The 20,688-nt window shown below is 35.6% G+C and overlaps 1 protein-coding gene across 1 annotated transcript; it reads right to left on the bottom strand.

Annotated features, from left to right (window-relative positions):
- Positions 1-605: 605 nt before the first annotated feature.
- disp1 (dispatched homolog 1 (Drosophila)) lies at positions 606-18,876 on the bottom strand. Its single transcript, XM_059498147.1, has 7 exons — positions 18,431-18,876; positions 7,570-7,599; positions 6,444-6,567; positions 6,010-6,137; positions 5,220-5,317; positions 4,692-4,789; positions 606-4,589 (listed from the first exon to the last, which is right to left on the bottom strand). The coding sequence occupies exons 1-7, from the start codon at positions 18,838-18,840 to the stop codon at positions 1,017-1,019; spliced, it is 4,461 nt and encodes a 1,486-aa protein (XP_059354130.1). The 5' UTR covers positions 18,841-18,876; the 3' UTR covers positions 606-1,016.
- Positions 18,877-20,688: the final 1,812 nt, after the last annotated feature.

Genomic DNA, 20,688 nt, shown 5'->3' with positions numbered 1-20,688 from the left:
ATTCTATATTGCATTCAGTTATTTGAATAAACCTTGGCAAATACCAAATGGTTACTGCTAAAAATGACAAATGTTGGATACACTACACACATACACACACACACACATACATATATATTTTTTATAAACTGTACAAATTATTTTACATTTACCAAATTTGATGTTTTATATTTAAATTATTATGATTAATAATATTATTACACCATATAGCAGCTTTAATGGTACATCCAATACTAACAAATACAAAATTTGTAAAAACAAAAATATATTTATCATTCTATTAAAAAAACAGAACAGATTCTAATTTAAAAAAAATGATTTAGTTAATAAATAATGTTCAGGTAGGAGATACACAGTCAAGAATGTGACACTTAATATAATACTTAGTTTTCCATGTAGTATATCTGACAAAAACATTTCTTTTTTTTTTTTTTTTTTTACAATTTTCTTTTATGTAAAGTCACATAAACTGACAAAATTTCCCTGAAGTCCTGAGGCTAATGTAAATGTTTGCGCACTGCAGGAAGTGGCGCTGGAAAAAAGCAGATGACTTTGAAACGAAGCATAATGAGTCTTTCAATTCACCATCATAGAAACTATTGAAGTTTGCTTTTGAATTATTAAAAACTTTATAGGCGAAACATTCAAATCAGCATCAACAAAAAAGTGCATGACTCAAATACATACACAACACACACATAAATATATACAAGTTCATATAAAGTGTGCAGGAAAACAAATCTGATTATGTTTTTCTGTTCCCATGAAAAAGTTATGGCCTGTGGCCAGACATTAAAAAAATGATATAAAACAGATGTCACAAATACTAGCAAGTGGGTCAAAATAGTGTCCTCTTAAATCAGACAAAAAGTTTTCCTTGACGTCATGTCAGGATTCCCATGCACATAATGTCAAGAAACTCATTCCTGTCAGGAAACAACCAGTTGCTTTTCTGTGCTTAATCTTAATATGGCAATATGTTCTGATATCTCAATCTAACGCTCTCATTTTAAATGTTAGCATAAACTCTCAGATGTGGCTTTTGAATTAATGGTAATAGTAGGCACAGTGGTTTTTGGTTTGTGAAACTCTACAGAATTGCACTTCGCTTTTACAGTCTTTTTAAAACAGTTAATTTTTTTGTGAGATACAGGCTCTGCCCTTTCATTATTGTCTTTGTTACTCAGATTGCATTTGACACTTTCTTCCAGTAACATTGGAATCGCTTCGCGAATCTCATGACTGTCCTGCAGCAACACACAAGTGCCATTTGTTTTTATATGGTTCCATGGTATTTTGTGAGGAGTCTGGGAATTCAATGCTAGGTCCCCTGTCGTCTGTGTATCATGATTAACAGTACAGACCCGAGTTGTGTCAGGTAAAGCACAGTGCTGAACATCTGGATACTGAATGTGAGCTGGAAAGTTCTGGCTCTCTGGTAGAGGTGAACTGGGGCCACACACATTGATTTGGGACCTGTCATGCACTGCATTATCGGACGACAGTGCCTGATGCAAAAGTTGCACTGTGTGCATGCTGTAGCCCCCGGGGAAACATCTGTGGGGGGCTGGCCTTGATGTTTGGCTCTGTGAGCAATGTTGGAAGTTGCCAGATTTTACAAAGCAGTCAGCTGAAGTGTCCATCATATCCCGTGAGGATTGAAGGTTTTGAGGCACAGGTAAGTGATTGGTCTGTTTAACAAGGCATGGGCTTTCTCGAGATTGGCAGCAAGGATGGTAGGGAGTCCTTTGTCGCTCCCTCATATACTGATGCATGGAGCTCTCACAGGTGCACCTCGTACTGTATGCAAATTGACGAAGATGTGCAAGTTCTGTGTCTGGTAAGCCATTTTCAATCTCAGGACTGGGTCCTTCTGGGTCGGTGCAGCTTCTCAGGGTTGAGTGTTGAGAGGTGATGCCATTGTGCAACTGTGTACATGCTTCCTGTTCTTCATCAGAGGACTTTTCTTCATTCCTGACATTCAACGCCATGGGCTCAAGCTCATAGTGTTCGTGGTGACCCTCACTTCTGGTGTTATCTATCTGGTACTTGGCTGTGTAGCAACCACCGAGTTTACCTTGGTTTGGATTAGACTGGTTTTCTGATGTGTGCTCTGAAAAGGAATAGCACTGGAGTTTCTTTGGCAAAGGAATCTGTCCACAGGTGCCCTGGGGTCCCAAACAGCGACACATGCATTGGAAGAAAAACGTAGCAAATGCCCAACTAATGCACATGATTAGCATCAAAAACGTGCCCAGTTGAGTGTAAGCCAAAACTGTGGATGGCATCATCATCGCACCGGCTACAAAGGTTGTGAGTGCTGCCATTGCTATAGCAGAGCCCATTCTGCTCAAGGAGAATACCACCTTCCCATCCCTGTCTGGTTGTGGTGCAAGGCGGTACGCCACTCCATAATGGACAGCAAAGTCCACAGAGAGGCCTACAGCAACTGAGATGGTCACTGATTCAAGCACATTTAGTTCCCAACCCAAGAGCACCAGTGACCCAATTGTGACAAATATGGTTCCGGCGATTGATATGATGGCATAGAGGCTGATGATGATATTCCAGGTGGTCAAGAGCATAACACTGAAGGCCACTATTACTGACAGTGCCATAGCGATAAGAGTCCCATCCGATAGGCTGTCCTGTAGGTCGTAGAACTCCAGGTTGCTTACAAACCATCCATAGCTCAGTCCTTCAGGAGCATCCGTCAGCTCCTCCTGAATCCAAGCATCCACTTCTCTGTAAAACTGATGCATCTTCTCGTACGCCAGAGTGTAATGGTATGTACTTCGAAACTCGAGCACAATTGCTCGAATTGTGTCATTGATGTCAAACCTTGGCCCTGGAGTCTTGCTGTCAAGGTGGTAGATGGTGCTTCGGTCAAGCTCCATAATTGCCCGTTTGATGCACAACTCAAAGACATCTTGCCGGTAAGGGAATATGGATTGACTACAACAGGGATAGACGGAAGCTTCGTCACAGTCTTGGTTTTCCATCCATTGCTTGAAAGTCTCCATGAAGCAGCTTGTAAAGTCTTGCTCCTCGGACTGGAACACGAAGCTCTGGTTCCTAAGCTTCTGGCAAAAATTGAGAATCCATATCTGACTTGCAGGACTCGCAATGTTGAAGGTTGTGTCAAGTGTTAGTTTACCCTTATTTTTGGGGCTAAGCGGATCTCCATTGTCAACTGGAGTAACTCCCCAAATGATGGTGATAGGCATGTGGAGGTCTTCCCCATGGTTGACCCGTTCAAACATAAAGAGTTTTTTGTACTCTGCATCGTAACGTTCAAAGGGATGGGAAGAGCGGAAAACCTGAAACTCCGACAGCTCCAGAGAAGGCAGTTTCATCTTGGGATTTACGCAGACAACGTAGGCACCACCCGCCATCATCGCCAAGAACCACAAGAGCCACAAGTAGCGCAACTTGATCACAATGCAAGGCAAAACTTTCTCAAAGAAAATCCGGGACGCCTCTGAGATGCTAAAAAGACACTTGTTGACCATCTGGTACAGGCTTGTCCAAAACGTCGTAGCACCCTCCGTCTGGTGGTGTTGTGACCGGGAACATGTAAAGAGGTTGACCAGGTACCTTTCATGTAGGACCACCACAGCTGGCAACCAGGTGACCATCAGTATGTAGTTAACCAGGATAGCAGTACCAGCGTACACACCAAAGCATCGGATGGCAGTGATGTTGCTCACATAGTTGGCATAGAAGGCAGCAGCTGTGGTAAAGCTGGTGACAAACATTGAGAGCGCAGCGTGCTGAAGCGTGACGCTGACTGTCTCAGAGAGTTCAGAATTGGGTTTGTCAAACTTTGTGTAGTTCCAGACATCGCAGAGGACAAATGCATCGTCTGCGCCAATTCCAACCAGTATGATGAGTGCGGTGAGGTTCATGAAGGGGAAGAAATCAAAGTTGAAGACCACACGGTACAGGAAGTACGAGACGATGAGCGAACTGATGATGGCAAACATAGTCATAAGGGTTATGAACATTGATCTCGTGTAGATGCACATGACTACCAATACGATCACAATGGCTATTGCGGGATACATGGTGTCTGTCAGAAGGTAGTCCTGAAATAAGTTGTGTTTAATGCCAAATTCTATTCCTGTGATGGTCGTGATCCCATCCGAGGAGTTCCAGTTCTCAAAGTTGTCCAAGTAAATGTTCATCATTGTTTCGCCTTTCTCCGTCGGGGAGAAGAGCATGCTGTATTTGAGGTTAGGCGTAAGGTAGTCTGTGTTCTTTGGATTCAGAAAGTCTTTGTCCACCAAGAAGTGAAACATCTGATATACAGCATTGTATTTAGTACACTTCCGTGGCACGTTGCCACACTTGAGGTCCTTCTTACGGGTCGTCATGTCCCAGCACTCGGGTCCAAGAGTGCCATTGTGGTAATACTTTGCACAGGAGCGTAGGATCTTCAGGGTGTGGGAAACATCTCGCTCTGTGATCTTTTGGCAGGAGGACTTGTTAGTAAGGACCGCTATGTAGTTCCCAAGTGTCCAGCTGGGACAGCATGAGGCAGCAGTGGTGCGCTGACACAGATCCAAGTATTGGGGATGGGAACGAACCTGCAGGAGCAGACATGAAAAACACCAGTAAAACTCATTTCCATCATCCCATTATTTATATGCAAAAACTGTAATCAATATATGCAATGCAATGCTACATACCCGTGTATTGTCAAAATTGCACATGGATTTTATTGCCTGAATATTCCACAAGTTCTTTCCCTCTGCAGAGGCAAATACGATTCGGGAATAGCTGTCACCTGTAGACAGACAATGATTGGTGGTTAAACACTCAGAAATAATGTACTAGAGCCGTCACTTGGGCGATACCTTTTCAAAAGGTATAAATAAGGTGCTAATGTGTTCAATTTAGGTACTAAAATATACCTACTATGCAATGTAAATAAGGTACTGTACACATGTGTGGAGTACTGCCCTGGTGAATGCTTTTACTACTTTTTTTCTTAGTGTGAACAAAAAGCCAGCAGCCTTTCTTCATGAACCACTAGGTGGCAGATTTGATTAATGTCAACATGTCAAACTTTGGTACTATGTGTGTATTTACTTTAAACAAAGGACACATCCAATAGATCAAAAATGAGAACACAGCTTTGCCATCACAGGTATAAATTACATGAATAAATAAAACGGTCACTGTTTGTACAGTATTTTTGAAAATCCAGAACTCACTTGGTACATCACAGAAGAAACTGTCTTTACTGAAATCCCACTCCGCTTGTCTTTTCTTTCGATCATAATTGTCCTTGGACCACCTGTCAACTTGGTGACTGAAAAGCAGTATAAGGAGAGTGTTTCAAATTTAAATCAGCTCTGCATGAAGAGCTAAATCATTCAAAACATAATATTTGTATCAAATAAAATATGCAATCTACTCTGACTATGGTCTATATACAATTGCTCTTTATGTTGATAGTTATCCAGATAAAGCCTCAAATCCCCATCACCCAAAACCATAATCTAGTGGTTCACGCCTTGAAGTCTGATTCTTGTCAGAAGGGGCCGAGCCTCACAGATGCTTATTCTCTGTCAGACCGCTTCTGTCATGATCCGTAATCCAGCTCACGATGATCCGGATCAGATGAGTCAGCCACCACAGATGCTACCATGCACTGCTATTCAGCAACAAAAAAATGCATATAAAGTGGCCCCAAAAGTATCTGCATTGATCTGATTGTCAGTGCATTCAACAAAGTGTCTATGCTGTTTGGACAAATTTGAAAGCAAAAAGCTAAAAATGCAACTTAAATCGGTCTCATTTCTGATGTGCTGTTCATTTTGCAATGTGCATTTAAAAGATACACATTTGCAAATAAAATATAAACAGGTCATGTTCCCTATTGCAAAACCAATTTTGGCATGAGTCCTAAACCTCGCTTGGCTCACGTCACTCATCTAGTGCTGTTCTGGATGAATACGAACAGGAAAATATGGTTATCAGATAAGAAGTGGACTCTGTTACCTTTTGGCTTGCTCGTCTGCGTATTTGAAGGGGTAGTTGGCCAGCGTTGCCTTGTAGCCCGTGTTCTTCACCATGTTGTTCCATGTTACAAGTCTCTGGCCTATTGCAGTGCCTCTCGGTTCGAATCCCTAATAAGAGAAATTACAACAAATCTTCACTCAAGCTGCCCATGAAATCAACATGAAACATCATAAAGTGTCCTATATTTTTCTATTAGGATCTGATCCATCTAGGATTTTATTTTATAAGTCCAGGAATGTAACAAATTACAGAATTTGGGTTAGCTTATATATTTACTAAGAAAAAAAGTTCAGAATATAATAATTATTATTTATCGTGGCAATGCAACTTGATGCATGAAAAGTAAAAAAAAAAAAAAAAAAAAAATTATTCAATATATTAAAAAGTAGACCGAAACAGCTGCTCATGCTTACTTGCAGTGGATTTGAGAAATCAGGCAGGTCGGGCACGAGGATACCGACTAGGGCACAAACCACGATGAGAACGGTACACACCCCTAAAACCACCACCGGCCAATCAGCAATGAGCTCCGCATAACTGCAATTGAGGGAGATTTATACATCATATACATAAATAAGTATATCACTGTATACTACATACTGTCCAGCTTCTTCACTGTACAAGCACAGATCATGAAAACAACACTGTACTTATATTTTACACATTTTAATTGACCCAAATTTGTTTAATCGAAAATGTAATATATTGTAATATTCCAATATAATTAAAAGGTGAATAATTCAAAATTATACTGCAAGCATTTTTATACAATAAAAAAATTAATTATAAAATTAAATATAAAATAGAATGAAATATTTATATATATATATATATTGCTCACAATTTCATTTAAATTAACATTTTTAAAAAGCATTTTAGTCTTAATTTTATTAGTTAATAATTTTCCGTTAATTAAAAGTGTAATGTAATATATAATGTAATATTGCATAAGTAAATAATTTTAGATAATATTGTAAGCATTTTTATACACTAAAAAATGTAATATAATCTCTTAAAAGTATATATATATATATATATGATAGTTAAAAATTGATAGCCTGAATGCACTGTAAGTCGCTTTGGATAAAAGCGTCTGCTAAATGCATAAATTAAATGTAATTGTTTAATTTAATTTAAATTATATATATATATATATATATATATATATATATATATATATATATATATATATATATATATATATATATATATATATATATAATTTATTTATTTATATATATATATATATATATATATATATATATATTTTTTTTTTTTTTTTTTTTTTTTTTTTTTTGTATAATACTTTTATTGGCATTTAAAATTTACATTTTGTAAAAATACTTTAGTCTTAATTTGATTAATTTATCATTTTCCATTAACTGAAATTGTAATGTAATGTATTGTAATAGATATAGATAGATAGCTATGACTTAAGTCAACTAATAAAACATACTAAAATATATTTTTTTAAATGTAATTATTTTAAATGACAACAAAAATGATCTAAATAAAAAATAAAAAGAGGAGTATGCTTACCTTTTGGGAAACCGGAAAGGCCTTGGAGGGCTGAAAGACAAAAGCAAAGAGCCTAAATTAAACAGCCAAACAGTGGATTACAACTACCTGTATGGAGAGGCATGTTTTTTTTCACGAAAGCATATTTTTAACCACACACACCGCATGTGGTCTAGATCTCTCCATTCAAGCACACATTCCTGTGGGGAAATCACCAGCTGCCTCCATGTTTCGTCTTCCTGCTTTTCCAAATCAAAACCATCATGGATGTTCATATTAGAGGCTCTGCTTTAACACACCAAAACGGCATCACCATGCATCCAATGCACAGATGTTCTCAATCAACCCCCTTCATGCATTCATGCAATATACAGATGCATTAAAGGCCTGTGCATGCAGGTGCATTGAGAGAAATGCCTAATCTGGAGCACAAATGGTGCAGGATCCTCAATACTCTAAATATGAGTAGCAGTATCAGGCATCCTTGAAGAACCACAACGACAACCAACACTGCGCTCTTCTAGGAATATTACACAGTGATGGGAGCAGTAAGGTCACAGGGCCAAGAGGTGGCTGTAATTTTCTTCCTCGTCGTCTTAAAAGGGAATCCATGGAATGCTATAATTAGTGGTTGCTATGGCACTGGAAAGCAAAGATGAACAAAAGCCATTGGCAAGAATCTTTTCACCACAGGGCGACTTCTAGAGAGGCTGTAAATCCCTTTGAAAGTTCAACGGACACGTTAATACAACAACCAGATGTTGCAAGTGCAGGCTTTACAGCATCTGCATATTCAGCTCAAGGTGAGTCCCATTAGGCTTTAAAAACAGAGAGGTGCACATCCTTCTCCGAGCAATCAGAGAGAAGTACATGCAGACAGCCGTTAATCAAAAAACCAAAACCAAAAGTAAATAACGAGGAGCAGATTTCCTCCACTTCCTGTGCAAGCATTGCAAGGACGGTTCGGGGGGAAACAATGAAATGATTTATAAAGTGTGCTATCAGCGAACTCTCCATGTTTGGGCCACAGATTCTGGAATTCAGGGGCGTGAAAGAGAAATGGTCCAAAATGGAATAACATTGATGAGATATCGGGACGGATTATTCCACTGGAGTGCAACAGTTCTTCAACGCCATTTGGGAGTTTCCCCTGGAGCTTATTATTTCATATTTGGATTTGTGCAACTTTTGTTCTCTGGTTAGGCTGAAAAGAATACAATTGGTGTTCTAATCTTTTTGAGCGTAGAGTAAAAAATTTTGTATGGATTATTATAAAGGTCTCTTACTGGCATCGGTGGTTCTATGAATAGACGTTAACATTCATGAATCATTTCCATTGCATGAAAGGCTCTATATAGTGAGGAAAAGAAGTTCTGTAGAATATTAAAATGTTCTTCACACTAAGACAAAATGGTTATTTGGGGAAGCAAAAAAAGGTTCTTCTTTGCATTGCTACAAAAACTACAGAAGCCGTATCAATCGTCAGAATTGTTTGATTACAAGTTGCGGTTAAATTTTTTGTCTTTTACTTTATATAACTGTGAGATATAATTTCAGAAACAAACTCGGGAACAAAGTCAGAACTGCGAGAAAATCTTACAATTCTGAGAAAAACAAAACTCGGAATTGTGATATATAAAGTCTTAATTGTGAGAAAAAAAGTCAGAACTATTTGATCAGAATTTGCAGTTATGCATTTTATTTTAATAGCATATCTGATTCGGTTCAATATCTTAGGAATAGTGCTTCCAAAAAAATGACAATTTTAAAACATCACAATCATGACAGCAGGGTATTCTGCATTTCTCATTTTGCAAATGTTATTGGATTAAGGGGTTAATTAATAAAGAAAATAGGGGAAGTGAGGTCAAACAACAGCACGGTGAGGGGGTGAGGTCAGAGGTCAAAGAAGGGAGCAGGAAAAAAACCGTGGAGGCTTAAAAAAAAAAAACAACAACAAAAAAGATCAGACAAATACATGCAAAACTGATTAAACCAAATGTGTTTAACCTCAGCTGTTTAAGAGTAATACAGTGAGATATTTAGACTAGACTATATGTATTAAATATATTGTCAAAGACTGAATACAACTGACCAAAAGTGACAGTAAAGACATTTATAATGTTACAAAAGATTTCGATTTGAAATAAACACTGTTCTTTTTGTGCATCCTGAAATAATAATAGGGAATAATAATAATAATCAGGATATTAGAATGTTTTCTGAAGGATCGTGTGACACTGAAGGCACTGAAAATTCAGCCTTGATTCATAAAAATAAATTGCATTTTAATATATATTCACATAGAAAACAGCTAATTTAAATTACATAAATATTTCACAATTTCTCTGATCAAATAAACGCAGCCTTTCATAAATAGAGCGTTCCTAATTAAGTATATAAAACATTTAACAAAGTAGCATGATGCAGAATCTTCAGACTGAAATGGAAAATGTTTAAAACATTTAGTTTGTCATTCCTGCGATTATAATCATAGTAACAGCAGAGTGTGTGAATGACGTGCACACATGCATCTGCTCGAGTGAAGAAACGGTCTCGAGGTCGACTCCTGATATCTCTGCATTCTTTGCTTTGACATGTGTGGATATATGGACTCCAGACAGGGAGCCTGGGCTTCAACACTGTGGCCAACAGTTACAAGCTGTCCAAGAAACATCTTCATTATCTATTGGCCTCCTTCTGCAAGAATTGGACAGCTTAAGCAACAAACTCTGGAGTGGCGAACACAACACGCTTATATTTAACTTCAAGTGGCCAAAACACATGCTGTGGTATTATTGAACAAATAAAAGCACTAAATTCAAGTGTAAAGTGCTAATTCAAAAGTGTTTGAAGCATAATTACACTCACAATTGTCATTGCCACAGATCAGTAGTTCTTGTACATTCAAATAAGAATATATAAATCAATATGAATTTATTGATCCACTTTTGATTCTTATTAATGGCTTCCAAATTCTGAAATAAGTTGGATGAAATAAATGTTATCCAATTGCAAAGATCACGAGGTAGAGTCCTTGGGAATGTACTATATGAATCAATAGCAATACTAATAATATTAAGAATACAATGCAATGCAAGTCATTTTGGATAAAAGTGTCTACCAAATGTATAAATGTAAAAAAAATGCATTAAAAAATGGCTTTGTGTATTAAATAAATGCAACAAAAATGTGGCTTTATTCAATAAAAGGGAAACTGAAAAGCAGATGCTCAAGCAGCTAAACTCTAAAAAAGTTAACATTTTTAAACTCTAGAAAAAAAATGCATCATGCACAAAAAAAAGAATTATTCTAAAAAATAAGATTAATTATAAAAGTTTGTAAATGAAAGGCAAACCCCCCCTTAGATGAACAGGGTAATAAAAATATACATTCTTTTTATACTTATATATTTCATCATACTTCCATAGTTAACTGATTACATTAAGAATTTTTTTTTTCTGCGTTAAAAAGTGTTGTTTAAATATACAAATGGGGCATAATCTAATTAAATATGCACTTAATTTGCATAACTTTCCAGAACAGATATCTGAAAACAAATTTGTCAAAAAAAAAAAAATTTTAATCCCTCCATAAATGTAGAAAATATGGTTGTTAGCCAGAAGTTAAAAAAAAATCATGCTTAACATACAAAAAAAAAAAAAAAGTTTTATATACTGTATATATACCATTCAGTAAAAATCTACACAACATGGATTGAAATAAAACCATAGTTAGCTAAATAAAACCTAATTGTGAGAAAACAGCCTTTAAAAACATACGCTCTTGCACTCTAGAGATCCAAACAGATACAATAAAAGAAAGATTTAATAGTGTATTTTAGGAGTTCATAGCCAGTTTATGTGCACGAGTCAAATTACCAGCAGAAATCACTGGCACATTACCATTGAAGACTCAAGATTAATTTCATTCAACTCAAGAGTGTGTGAACAGCAACAGAGGCTCGGCTTTGATATCAAGCATGTCTAGACACGGGCCGAACTCATTTAGCAAGCAGCACACCGCAGACAGAGCTCTCTGTTTGTGTATAACATCCAGATGCAGCTTGCACTAACACTGAGCAATCCTGTGAAATATCACTTCGACCAAAGCTTGATTGAGAATTCAACAGAGGGGCTTGACTCCCTCTTTAAATTCAGATTCTTTTTTATGCCACAAGACATACAGTATTTCCCAGCAACACAACGCTGAAAGAAAACCACGCCACGAGCTCTGACTTCAGAGGAGGGTGTGCGATTCGAGAGGTGGAGATCGAAAGAAGGTTTTGAGTGTGACTGAGACTGGAAAACACAACCAGGAAGAGAGGAAATGAAAGGAGAAGGCTGGAAATTAGCAGAAACACGTAAGAGCCGAGGCTTTGAGAGATGCCAATAAAGACAGATGGACTTCTATGGGAAATTCCTTACTGGAGCTTAAACGTCAATCAACGTTTGATTGAAATAGATTCTAAAATCAGCGGTGATTTAATCAGAGAAATGCATGCACTGTGTCTGAGGGTGAAGTGTGGCACTGAGTTCATTTACATGTGAGCACTGTAAATGTTGCTCCACACAGAGTTTGGATCATTTATAACATGCAATATGTGCCAACTATCTTCCCAAACTTGTGATGAGAAGTTTTAAGAGCTCACTGTGGTCTTACGCCAAAATAAAAACTCTGAACGACTGGAAATTAGGACAGCTATAAATATTAATATTGCACTATTACTTTTGTACTGTAAAATAGAAGGATTTTTGCTTAAAGATTTTTTATTTTGTTTTACAGTGAAATATTACAATAGTAAAATATCTTGTAGTTTATATTTGTATTTAGTAGAAGTAGTAATACAATATAATAACAACCACCATAATAATACATTTTAATATATTATTATAATAATAATATGTATATATTTGTTATTTTACAGCAAAATATTAAGGGAAATTTTAATGTAGTTTAATATTTACATTAAGTAGTAATTCTACTAATAATACATTGTTATTATTATTATTATTAATCTTTAAAAATATTTTACAGTGAAAATTACAATTGTATTATTTATTACGTTTAATACTAATTTAGAAGTAATAAAATATTAAAATGCTACTAATAAAAAATATACATTATGAATTATTATTAGTACGTAGTACTAGTAGTCGTATATTTTTCTTATTTATTTAACAGTGAAAACTTGTGTTGTTAAATATTTTCATTTACTAATAACAACAACTATATATATATATATATATATATATATATATATATATTAGAAAAATCGCAATTTATCACGGTAAGAAAACAACAACAATAAAAGCCATGCAATTATACTTGTTTCATGAATCGTGCCGAGCCTCACTATAGTTCCTAAGAGAAAACAAAATCAAGTAATTTTGAAATTTTCTTAAAGAAAACGCTTCTGAAAACCCTCAAACTCTGCGTCTTAACCTCGTGTGACGTGACAGAGCGACAAACAACAAAGGCTTTACCCCAGTACTGAAGAAACATTTTTAAATAAAGCCACGATTTATTAGAAGCGGACTAAAAACCTTCAAGCTCAATTGTTGCAAGGATCCTCTCTTTGATGGGGAGAATAATAAGTGCACCTGCAGAGCTGGCATCAAAAACAGGACGCTCCCAGATAGACTTAATACGTTCCAGCTGTTCCTTCGCCCTTCTACAGGCTTCAATCTGTTTAGCAACCGGGAATAAGCAAGCTACACATCAGCCTAATTTGAGGTTATGACTGGGTCCTGCTTGCTCTGTGTCTTTGATGGTGTTTTATGGGATCAGATGGGCTTTGATCTTCTCTGGGCATCTTCACCGGGTTCCTCACGAACCCTGGACCAGGATACAGACGGAGATCCTCGGGATGCATCAACAGCAAACCAGCATTACATTTAAAATGCCATTCAAAGATCTTAAAATCTACAAAACTCTTAAAGGGATAGTTCACGCAAAAATGAAACTTTGCTGTTAATTTACTCACCCGCAGTGCATCCGAGATTAGCCTGCTTTCTCTTCTTCAGTAGAACATTAAAGAAGATGTTTAGCTCAAAACATGGTCCTTGGTGATTTATAAAATGAAGTCAATGGATATCGTCACTTTGAGAGTAAAAAAAAGCAGAGCCTCAAGCAAACGGGGAAATCTGATTCTTTTACACTAACTGGTTCTTTCAGACAGTTCGATTCAATGAACTAGTTCATTTATGTCATCACGCAACAATGCAGCGGATATGCAATTACATAATTAGTAATGATTAGAAACAGGGATGTTTTACATGTCTGAAGCATATAAAGTAATTTTTTACATAAACCATGAAAACATTCATCATTTTCAAGTGTTCGGTTGATAAATGCGCACATCAGTGACTCATCGGTCCGAGTCGAACTGTTTGGATGAATCGGTTCATTCATCATTGAATCAAATACACTGCTATTTTGGCTCATTTGGAGTCGGAGTGACTGTAAGGCCTTTGAAAGTGAATTTTGATTGAGTATAACTTGTAGATCTGTGCTGTTTGAGCCACGGACATTTGCAGGTGATTCAGTTCGATCTAATGAACTAGTTCACTAAAAAGAATCACATCACTGGAATGATTCGCTTGTGAACTGGATATCCCTCTGGATTACAGGTAATAACGTTGTAAACAATGTTCAGTTTCTTGCACAGGCTAAACGTTTTGCTTCATAAGACCTCAATATATCACGAGGATATGCTTTTTTTGACTCTCAAAGTGACGGTAGCCATTGACTTTTATTTTATGAATCACAAATGATGATTCGGTCTCAGCTAAAAATATTCTTTACTGTTCTACTGAAGAAAAAAAGTCACCTACATCTTGGATGGCTTTAGGGTGATTACATTCATTATTTTTTGGGTGAACTATCCCTTTAACATTGTACACAATCTGACAGGAGCTCTTATAACAAGTCTTAATAGCGTTTGACTGCCTCCAAAAGCAGATGCAAAACTTTGATTAATGCATGCCCTGAATAAAATAACTCATGGCACCGTTTAGTTAAAAAAACATCCTTTGGCCAGTGCTAAAATGCAATTGTGCTGCCAGAAGTATGTGTTTTTGTGTTTCTGTTTGGAGCTGAAGCGAGGCGGTCAGGGATTAAACGCTTGTAGTGTTTGTGTATCAATCTTTCCAGCGCTGAGACACATTCAGAAAACAAATGACAGCATTTATTACGCACATAAGCGAATGCCAACTTCCAAAAACACCAAAAGGAAATGTGTAGCCTTGGGTTGGATCATTATGATTTTGCAACACTTTCACTTTTCACTTTCAAAATAAATTATTTACTTAAAAAAATCCACAACTGTCTTGTGACTATATATATATACACACAAAGTAAAATATATGATATATATATTTAATTATTTACTTGCATATTACTTTTTCTGATCACACTTTTTCAATCTAAATATTATAAAAAATGTTATGTGTCATTTATATATATATATATATATATATATATATATATATATATATATATATATATATATATGCAATTATAATTTACTTGCTAATTACTCTTTTCTAATATTTTTTTTTTCTGAAGAAATATAATAAGTAATATTATTAAATATAATAATAATATAAGCAATAATAGTCTAAATATAATGAACCAATATTATATAAAATCATTATATATTTTAACATTTGTTATAACTATATAATATACTATAAATAATAGTATATTTATAAATAAAAATATTTGAACCATCACTGCACTAAAGATATGGCTTTAAAAATGCTAAATATTTATTGAGTGTTGTTTATTTAGCTATTTATTTAGTTAAATAGTAAATAAGAGTATATATAAAACTTAGCTACTTTAGGTATTATTTAGATAAATAACATTTATAATAACAACATTAATTATAGTGTTTGTTTAGTGAAATTCTTGTTGAGCATCTGCTTTTATTGAATTCTTGGAGTAAAATGGAGATGTCAGACTGAGAGAATTCAAGCTGAGGAGATTGAGAGACATGAGCTAAACAGTTGTTTCTGATAACACATAAAGCCTTCTCAAAATGACAGCCTGAAATTGAGAACACAAAGATCATTTTCAGGCTAGTTGGCTGGTTGGGGCTTGCAGCTGTCACACACACACACACACACACACACACACACACACACACACACACACACATAAAGCTCTGTACGTTTCGTAAATATCTTCCAGCCCTGTCCTGCAACAAAGAACTGGAAGCTTCTTGTGATTCTTTAAACACCGGGACAGATTTATCAAAGTTTCTGTTTGACGTTGATCAAACATCTTCCTGAAAAGGAACTGAACGAGCCGACTGAAGCATCTGTTGACTTACACAGGCACGACAAGACAAGTTTTCACCGTTAAGCACTGTTCCCGTCCGAAGTGAAAGTGAATCACTCCAAACTCAGAATGCATGTTTAATTAACAGCTGAGAGGCACAGAAACTAAAATGACCAACAATTTGCACATCCGAAATCTGCTTTAGCGTGCTGCACCTGGGTAGGAAATGCAGAAGAAAAGTTCTAGTCAGATAAATGAAGCGTGTCAGGTTCAACATGTGACATGACCCCAGAAGGCTACATGTCAGCTCCCTCTTTTTCAGTCAACAAAAGCCATTCATCATTCCTCAGGTGGAAGATCGGCTGCCATCAAAATCTGCAGGTACTATAAGACCATTAGCTCTCTGAAAACAGTTTTATAGTTTCATCATGCACTCAGTCAGTGGTAGGAGTTAAGCAATACATTCTGTATTTTTAAATGCATTCATATATGAACGCTTCTTCTAACGTGTCTTTAGGTAAGAAAAAAACTATAATATCGGCAACCATATTGGTTACCGTCAATTTAATAGCAAGAGATACTGATAATACAGATTTTTAAATAATAGGGGTTAAACAATTCATTTGTTTTCTCAATAAATAGATTATAAATCCTACCGATGCATATGCAGCATCTTGAGACTTGGATTTAAAATGCTAAAAATTGAATTTTTGATTTTAATATCCGTATTTTAAAATACTGAAACATAAATTGCTGATTTTTTTCCTTTTTATTCGCATTTGAGACCTTCAAATAAAATTTTTGAAAATGTTATCACATTTATAAAAAAAAAAAAACATGATTTACCGAAGTGCCATAAAAAATTTAATAAATTAAAATAATATTATATAATAATAAATTGCATAATAATAATTATAATCATCGTCAAAAGTTTAAATAAAATAATTTTAGGATTAATTCACTGACATATGGTTATGGAAAACCAAAAAAAATAAAAATAATGGGAAATATTAAAACCTGTAGAAATACAAAGAAAACTTTAAAAATGAATCATGGAATGGTTTTCTAGGTCAGCGCATCACACTCGGTTACATTCCATAAATAGCCTGTATGTACATATTTAATGTGTGCAATAAGTAGTTTCCCTTTTTTTTTTGCCATATTACATAATCCTATAAATGCACTTAAAAAATGCACAATCGAATCATTAATTTAAACAGAATTCTGAACCAGATCAAATGGTTCTGAAGTCATCTCTGAAGCTGTGAACTAAATCAATTTGATTGGCTGTCAATCAAAGATTCACATCTCTACAAAAAGATCGAATAGTGATTATTAATTTGTCTGTATATAAATGTGTCTATCACTAGTAATGCTTCAACTTATGACTACATGGCTACTCTCCAAATCAACTGAATCCAGCAGAAGTCATCTCTGACTTGATCTAAAGCAACCTTCCTCTTCAATAGAAGTCCAGACCAAGGCAGCTGTGAATAAGCACATCGCTTTTTTGTCCTAAATCCCACTCCTGTCGAAACGTTTGGGGTTTATACAAAGAAATTAATCATTTTATTGAGCGAGGATGCATTAAATTGATAATAAAGAGATTTATAATGTTACAAAAGTTTCCTTTTTTCAAGTAAATGCTGTTCTTCTGAACTTTTTATACATCAAATGGAATGTTTTTCGTTTATTTAGCTTTAATTTATTTGTGTTATTTATTTTAGTACTACTCAAGTCAACTTTTTTAATCTAATTCTTATATTTTATTTAAGCTTTATTTCAATTCTCAGAAAACTTTTTACTGATATTAATTAACAATTACTCCACAAGTATGAACTAAATGTGCTTTAGTCATTTGTCATTATTATTATATTTATAATATAACTTTTGTATTCAACTTTGATTTAATTTGATTTCAGTTTTAGTTATTTTAGTGCTTATTCTAGTTTAGTTAAGGTAATTTTTTAAAAAGAAATTAATACTTTTATTCAACAAGAATGCATTCAAATGATGAAAAATAACAGTAAAGACATTTATAATGATTTTAAAGATGTCTATTTCAAATAACTCTCTATTCATCTGTGAATCTTGAAAAATAAAATGACAGCCCCCTCCTCAAAAAAAAAAAAATTCACTGTTTTTTACATTGATAATAATCAGAAATGTTTCTTGAGCAGCAAACCAACATATTATTCTGATTTCTGAAGATCATGTGACACTGAAGACTGGAGGAATGATGCTGAAAATACAGCTTTGATCACAGGAATAAATTATATTGCAATATATATTACAACAGTAAACAGTTATTTTAATTTGTAATGTTTTTTCACAATTTTTACCTTATTTTTAATCAAATAAATACAGCCTTGATGAGCAGAAGAGACTTTTTAAAAACACTATAAAATCTTGCCAACCTCAACTTTTCAATTCGTTAAAACTTGTAACTATTTGACTAAATATTTACATCATTTGTTATGCGTGTCGCCATAGACACATGAACACATACTTGTCTGAGAACATGAACACCTGCAAACAATACACCATGCACAGAGTAATCTAGTTTTCTGTAACGCAGAGGAGAACTGGAGCTCACCTCAGTGTGGCCATGTTGGGCTGCTTCTGGAGATGCTCAGGCCAGTGATGCTGCATGCAGAAGCAGCGCACGCCCTGATCACAGGACGAGGACATGTGAAGCGCTGCGGACGACACGCCGCTCTGGAAGAGGGCACAATCCTGCTGGTTCCCGCTGCAGCAGACGGGCTGACGGGGCGAGCAGTAAACACAGCAGGGCGCTGGCAGCAGCACAGCCAGCCTCTGAGAGTCTGTGACATGTGACGAGGAGGCGGAGCCTGGAGGAGACGGACACACGGCTCCATTGGCTCTGAGTGCACCGATCTGACCCGTCTGCTCGTCCTCCGGCTCTTCAGTGGCGTCTGCAGCAGGGTAACCGGTGTCTGTTGAGGATCCACCGCTGCTGGTGATGAAGGCCTCGCTCAGGGCCATGATCCTCGCTCGCAGACCACTCGCTGATCAGGACTAAATCTGCAATTAAACACACAGCCACGGTCACTCGTGCACAGACACCCGCATTACACCGTTGACGACAAATGACTCTTGAGATGAAGCTGAAGCGATTGCTTGTGTATGGAAACCAGTTTTAGTTTGGTAAAATTAAGATACTGTTATAATTTTTAATAATATTTTAAATGTGTCTGTTTCTGTTTTCATTTTAGTGTTCATTTTAACTAGGGTTTAGTAATTTTCTTGTGCTTTTTCTATTTTTATTAATTTTATATATTTTTTGTATACATATTTATATTTTTTTTGTGTGTGTGTGTATGTATATATCTTTTTTTTTGTGTATATCTCTATCTCTATATATCTTATCTATATCTGTCTGTCTGTCTATCTATAATCATACAAGTAATTTTTAGTTTAGTTTGAGGTTTAGTTATTTTAGGACATCCAGTTAAATCAAATGAAAGTGAAATGTGACTCGGCAACTAGCTGAAATAAAATACATTTATTTTGTTCAACTTTTATCACATAAATGTCAACTTAAAACATGTTAAAATCTGAAGCAATTGAACCCCTTATAAATAGAAAGATATATATATTAAATTAAATGAAAAAGAGAAATGTTGACTCGGCAACTAGCTGAAATAAAACATGTTTTTGTATATTTTATTTCAGTTAAAGCCATTTTTATAGTCTTTGTTTTAGTTAACTATAATAACCCTGGTGGGGAAATAAATAAAAATCAGGATCTGATTCCATTTAAAAGAGATTATTTGTGTTATTAAATAATTCAGTTACTTACTGATTCAGTTAATAAGTGAATCTTTAGATTGATTCAAACCAATGACTCATGAGTTAGAGACCGATTCATTGATAAGAACCGACTCATAAAAGAGTCATTTGTACACAAATCTTTTTGACAGCCTTCATTCTCATTTATTTTCTCCATAGAGGATGGAAATGTTTAATTAAAATGTTTCAAGCCACGAACCAAACCAACAAACTCCAAGAAGAATCACAACTTTACAAACTCTGATTTAAAGCAAAAACCAAAAGGAAATTGGAAACTAATATAATAATTGAAACATGATTATCATACATTAATAAACTTCTCAGGGAATCATTTGGTTGCAGAATTTTTCAAAAAAACAAAAAACAAACCACTTCAGACTGAGAACCGGTTCTCGATTACCAACCCCAGTTTAATTTCAGGAAGAACGGCTTTGTGAACAAAGTGAATTTCAAAGCCTCTGTCTGATTGAAAAGAACAGGTTCAAACACAGCAGAGTCGTCCACGTTTCATGGTATGCTTGAATTTCAACCCCCATGGCCAGGAAATTGTTGCTGAGGAATGACATGAGCCGCCTCTGCGATATTAAATGTTTCATTGGATGTTTTAAAAGTGCACGCCATGCATATCACAGTAAAATAAGATCCAAGCATATTACTCAGGTAAAACACACACTTGTGATACTGGAAGTTTGCCCAGAAACACACACACTGACGCCATGGTCAGTGCTTCCCATGAAGTAAATCACCTATGTCCTTACGTGACAGATGGAGACCATTAGAAACCCAAGATCGTCTCCAGCATCCAAAATAAGTGCTCATGAAAGATCTCTTTTGATACTGAGGTGACTGTCCTGTAAACACAGCGTCCGCTCGTGTTTGCAGTGGAACCGCATCCATTTAAAAATAAGGCAGATAGAGACAGCTTTCTGAAGAGAGAGACCCAAGGAAGGGAAACATGTGCAGTGCTATGAATGCTCAGTGTGCATCTCTTCTGAACGCTGTGCACTGGAGGAAGATGATGAACAGAAGTCATGATAATTA

This window comes from Carassius carassius, chromosome 18 (assembly GCF_963082965.1).
Source record: "Carassius carassius chromosome 18, fCarCar2.1, whole genome shotgun sequence".
Classification (NCBI taxonomy): domain Eukaryota; kingdom Metazoa; phylum Chordata; class Actinopteri; order Cypriniformes; family Cyprinidae; genus Carassius; species Carassius carassius.
This window is presented reverse-complemented; position numbering and strand designations above follow the sequence as displayed.

Coding starts and splice junctions, on each gene's coding strand:
- disp1 (XM_059498147.1), bottom strand. CDS start 18,840: ATGGCCCTGAGCGAGGCCTTCATCACCAGCAGCGGTGGATCCTCAACA. Junction 6,568..7,569: donor CCTTTCCGGTTTCCCAAAAG/GTAAGCATACTC, acceptor CCTCAATTGCAG/TTATGCGGAGCTCATTGCTG. Junction 4,790..5,219: donor TTTCTTCTGTGATGTACCAA/GTGAGTTCTGGA, acceptor GTCTGTCTACAG/GTGACAGCTATTCCCGAATC.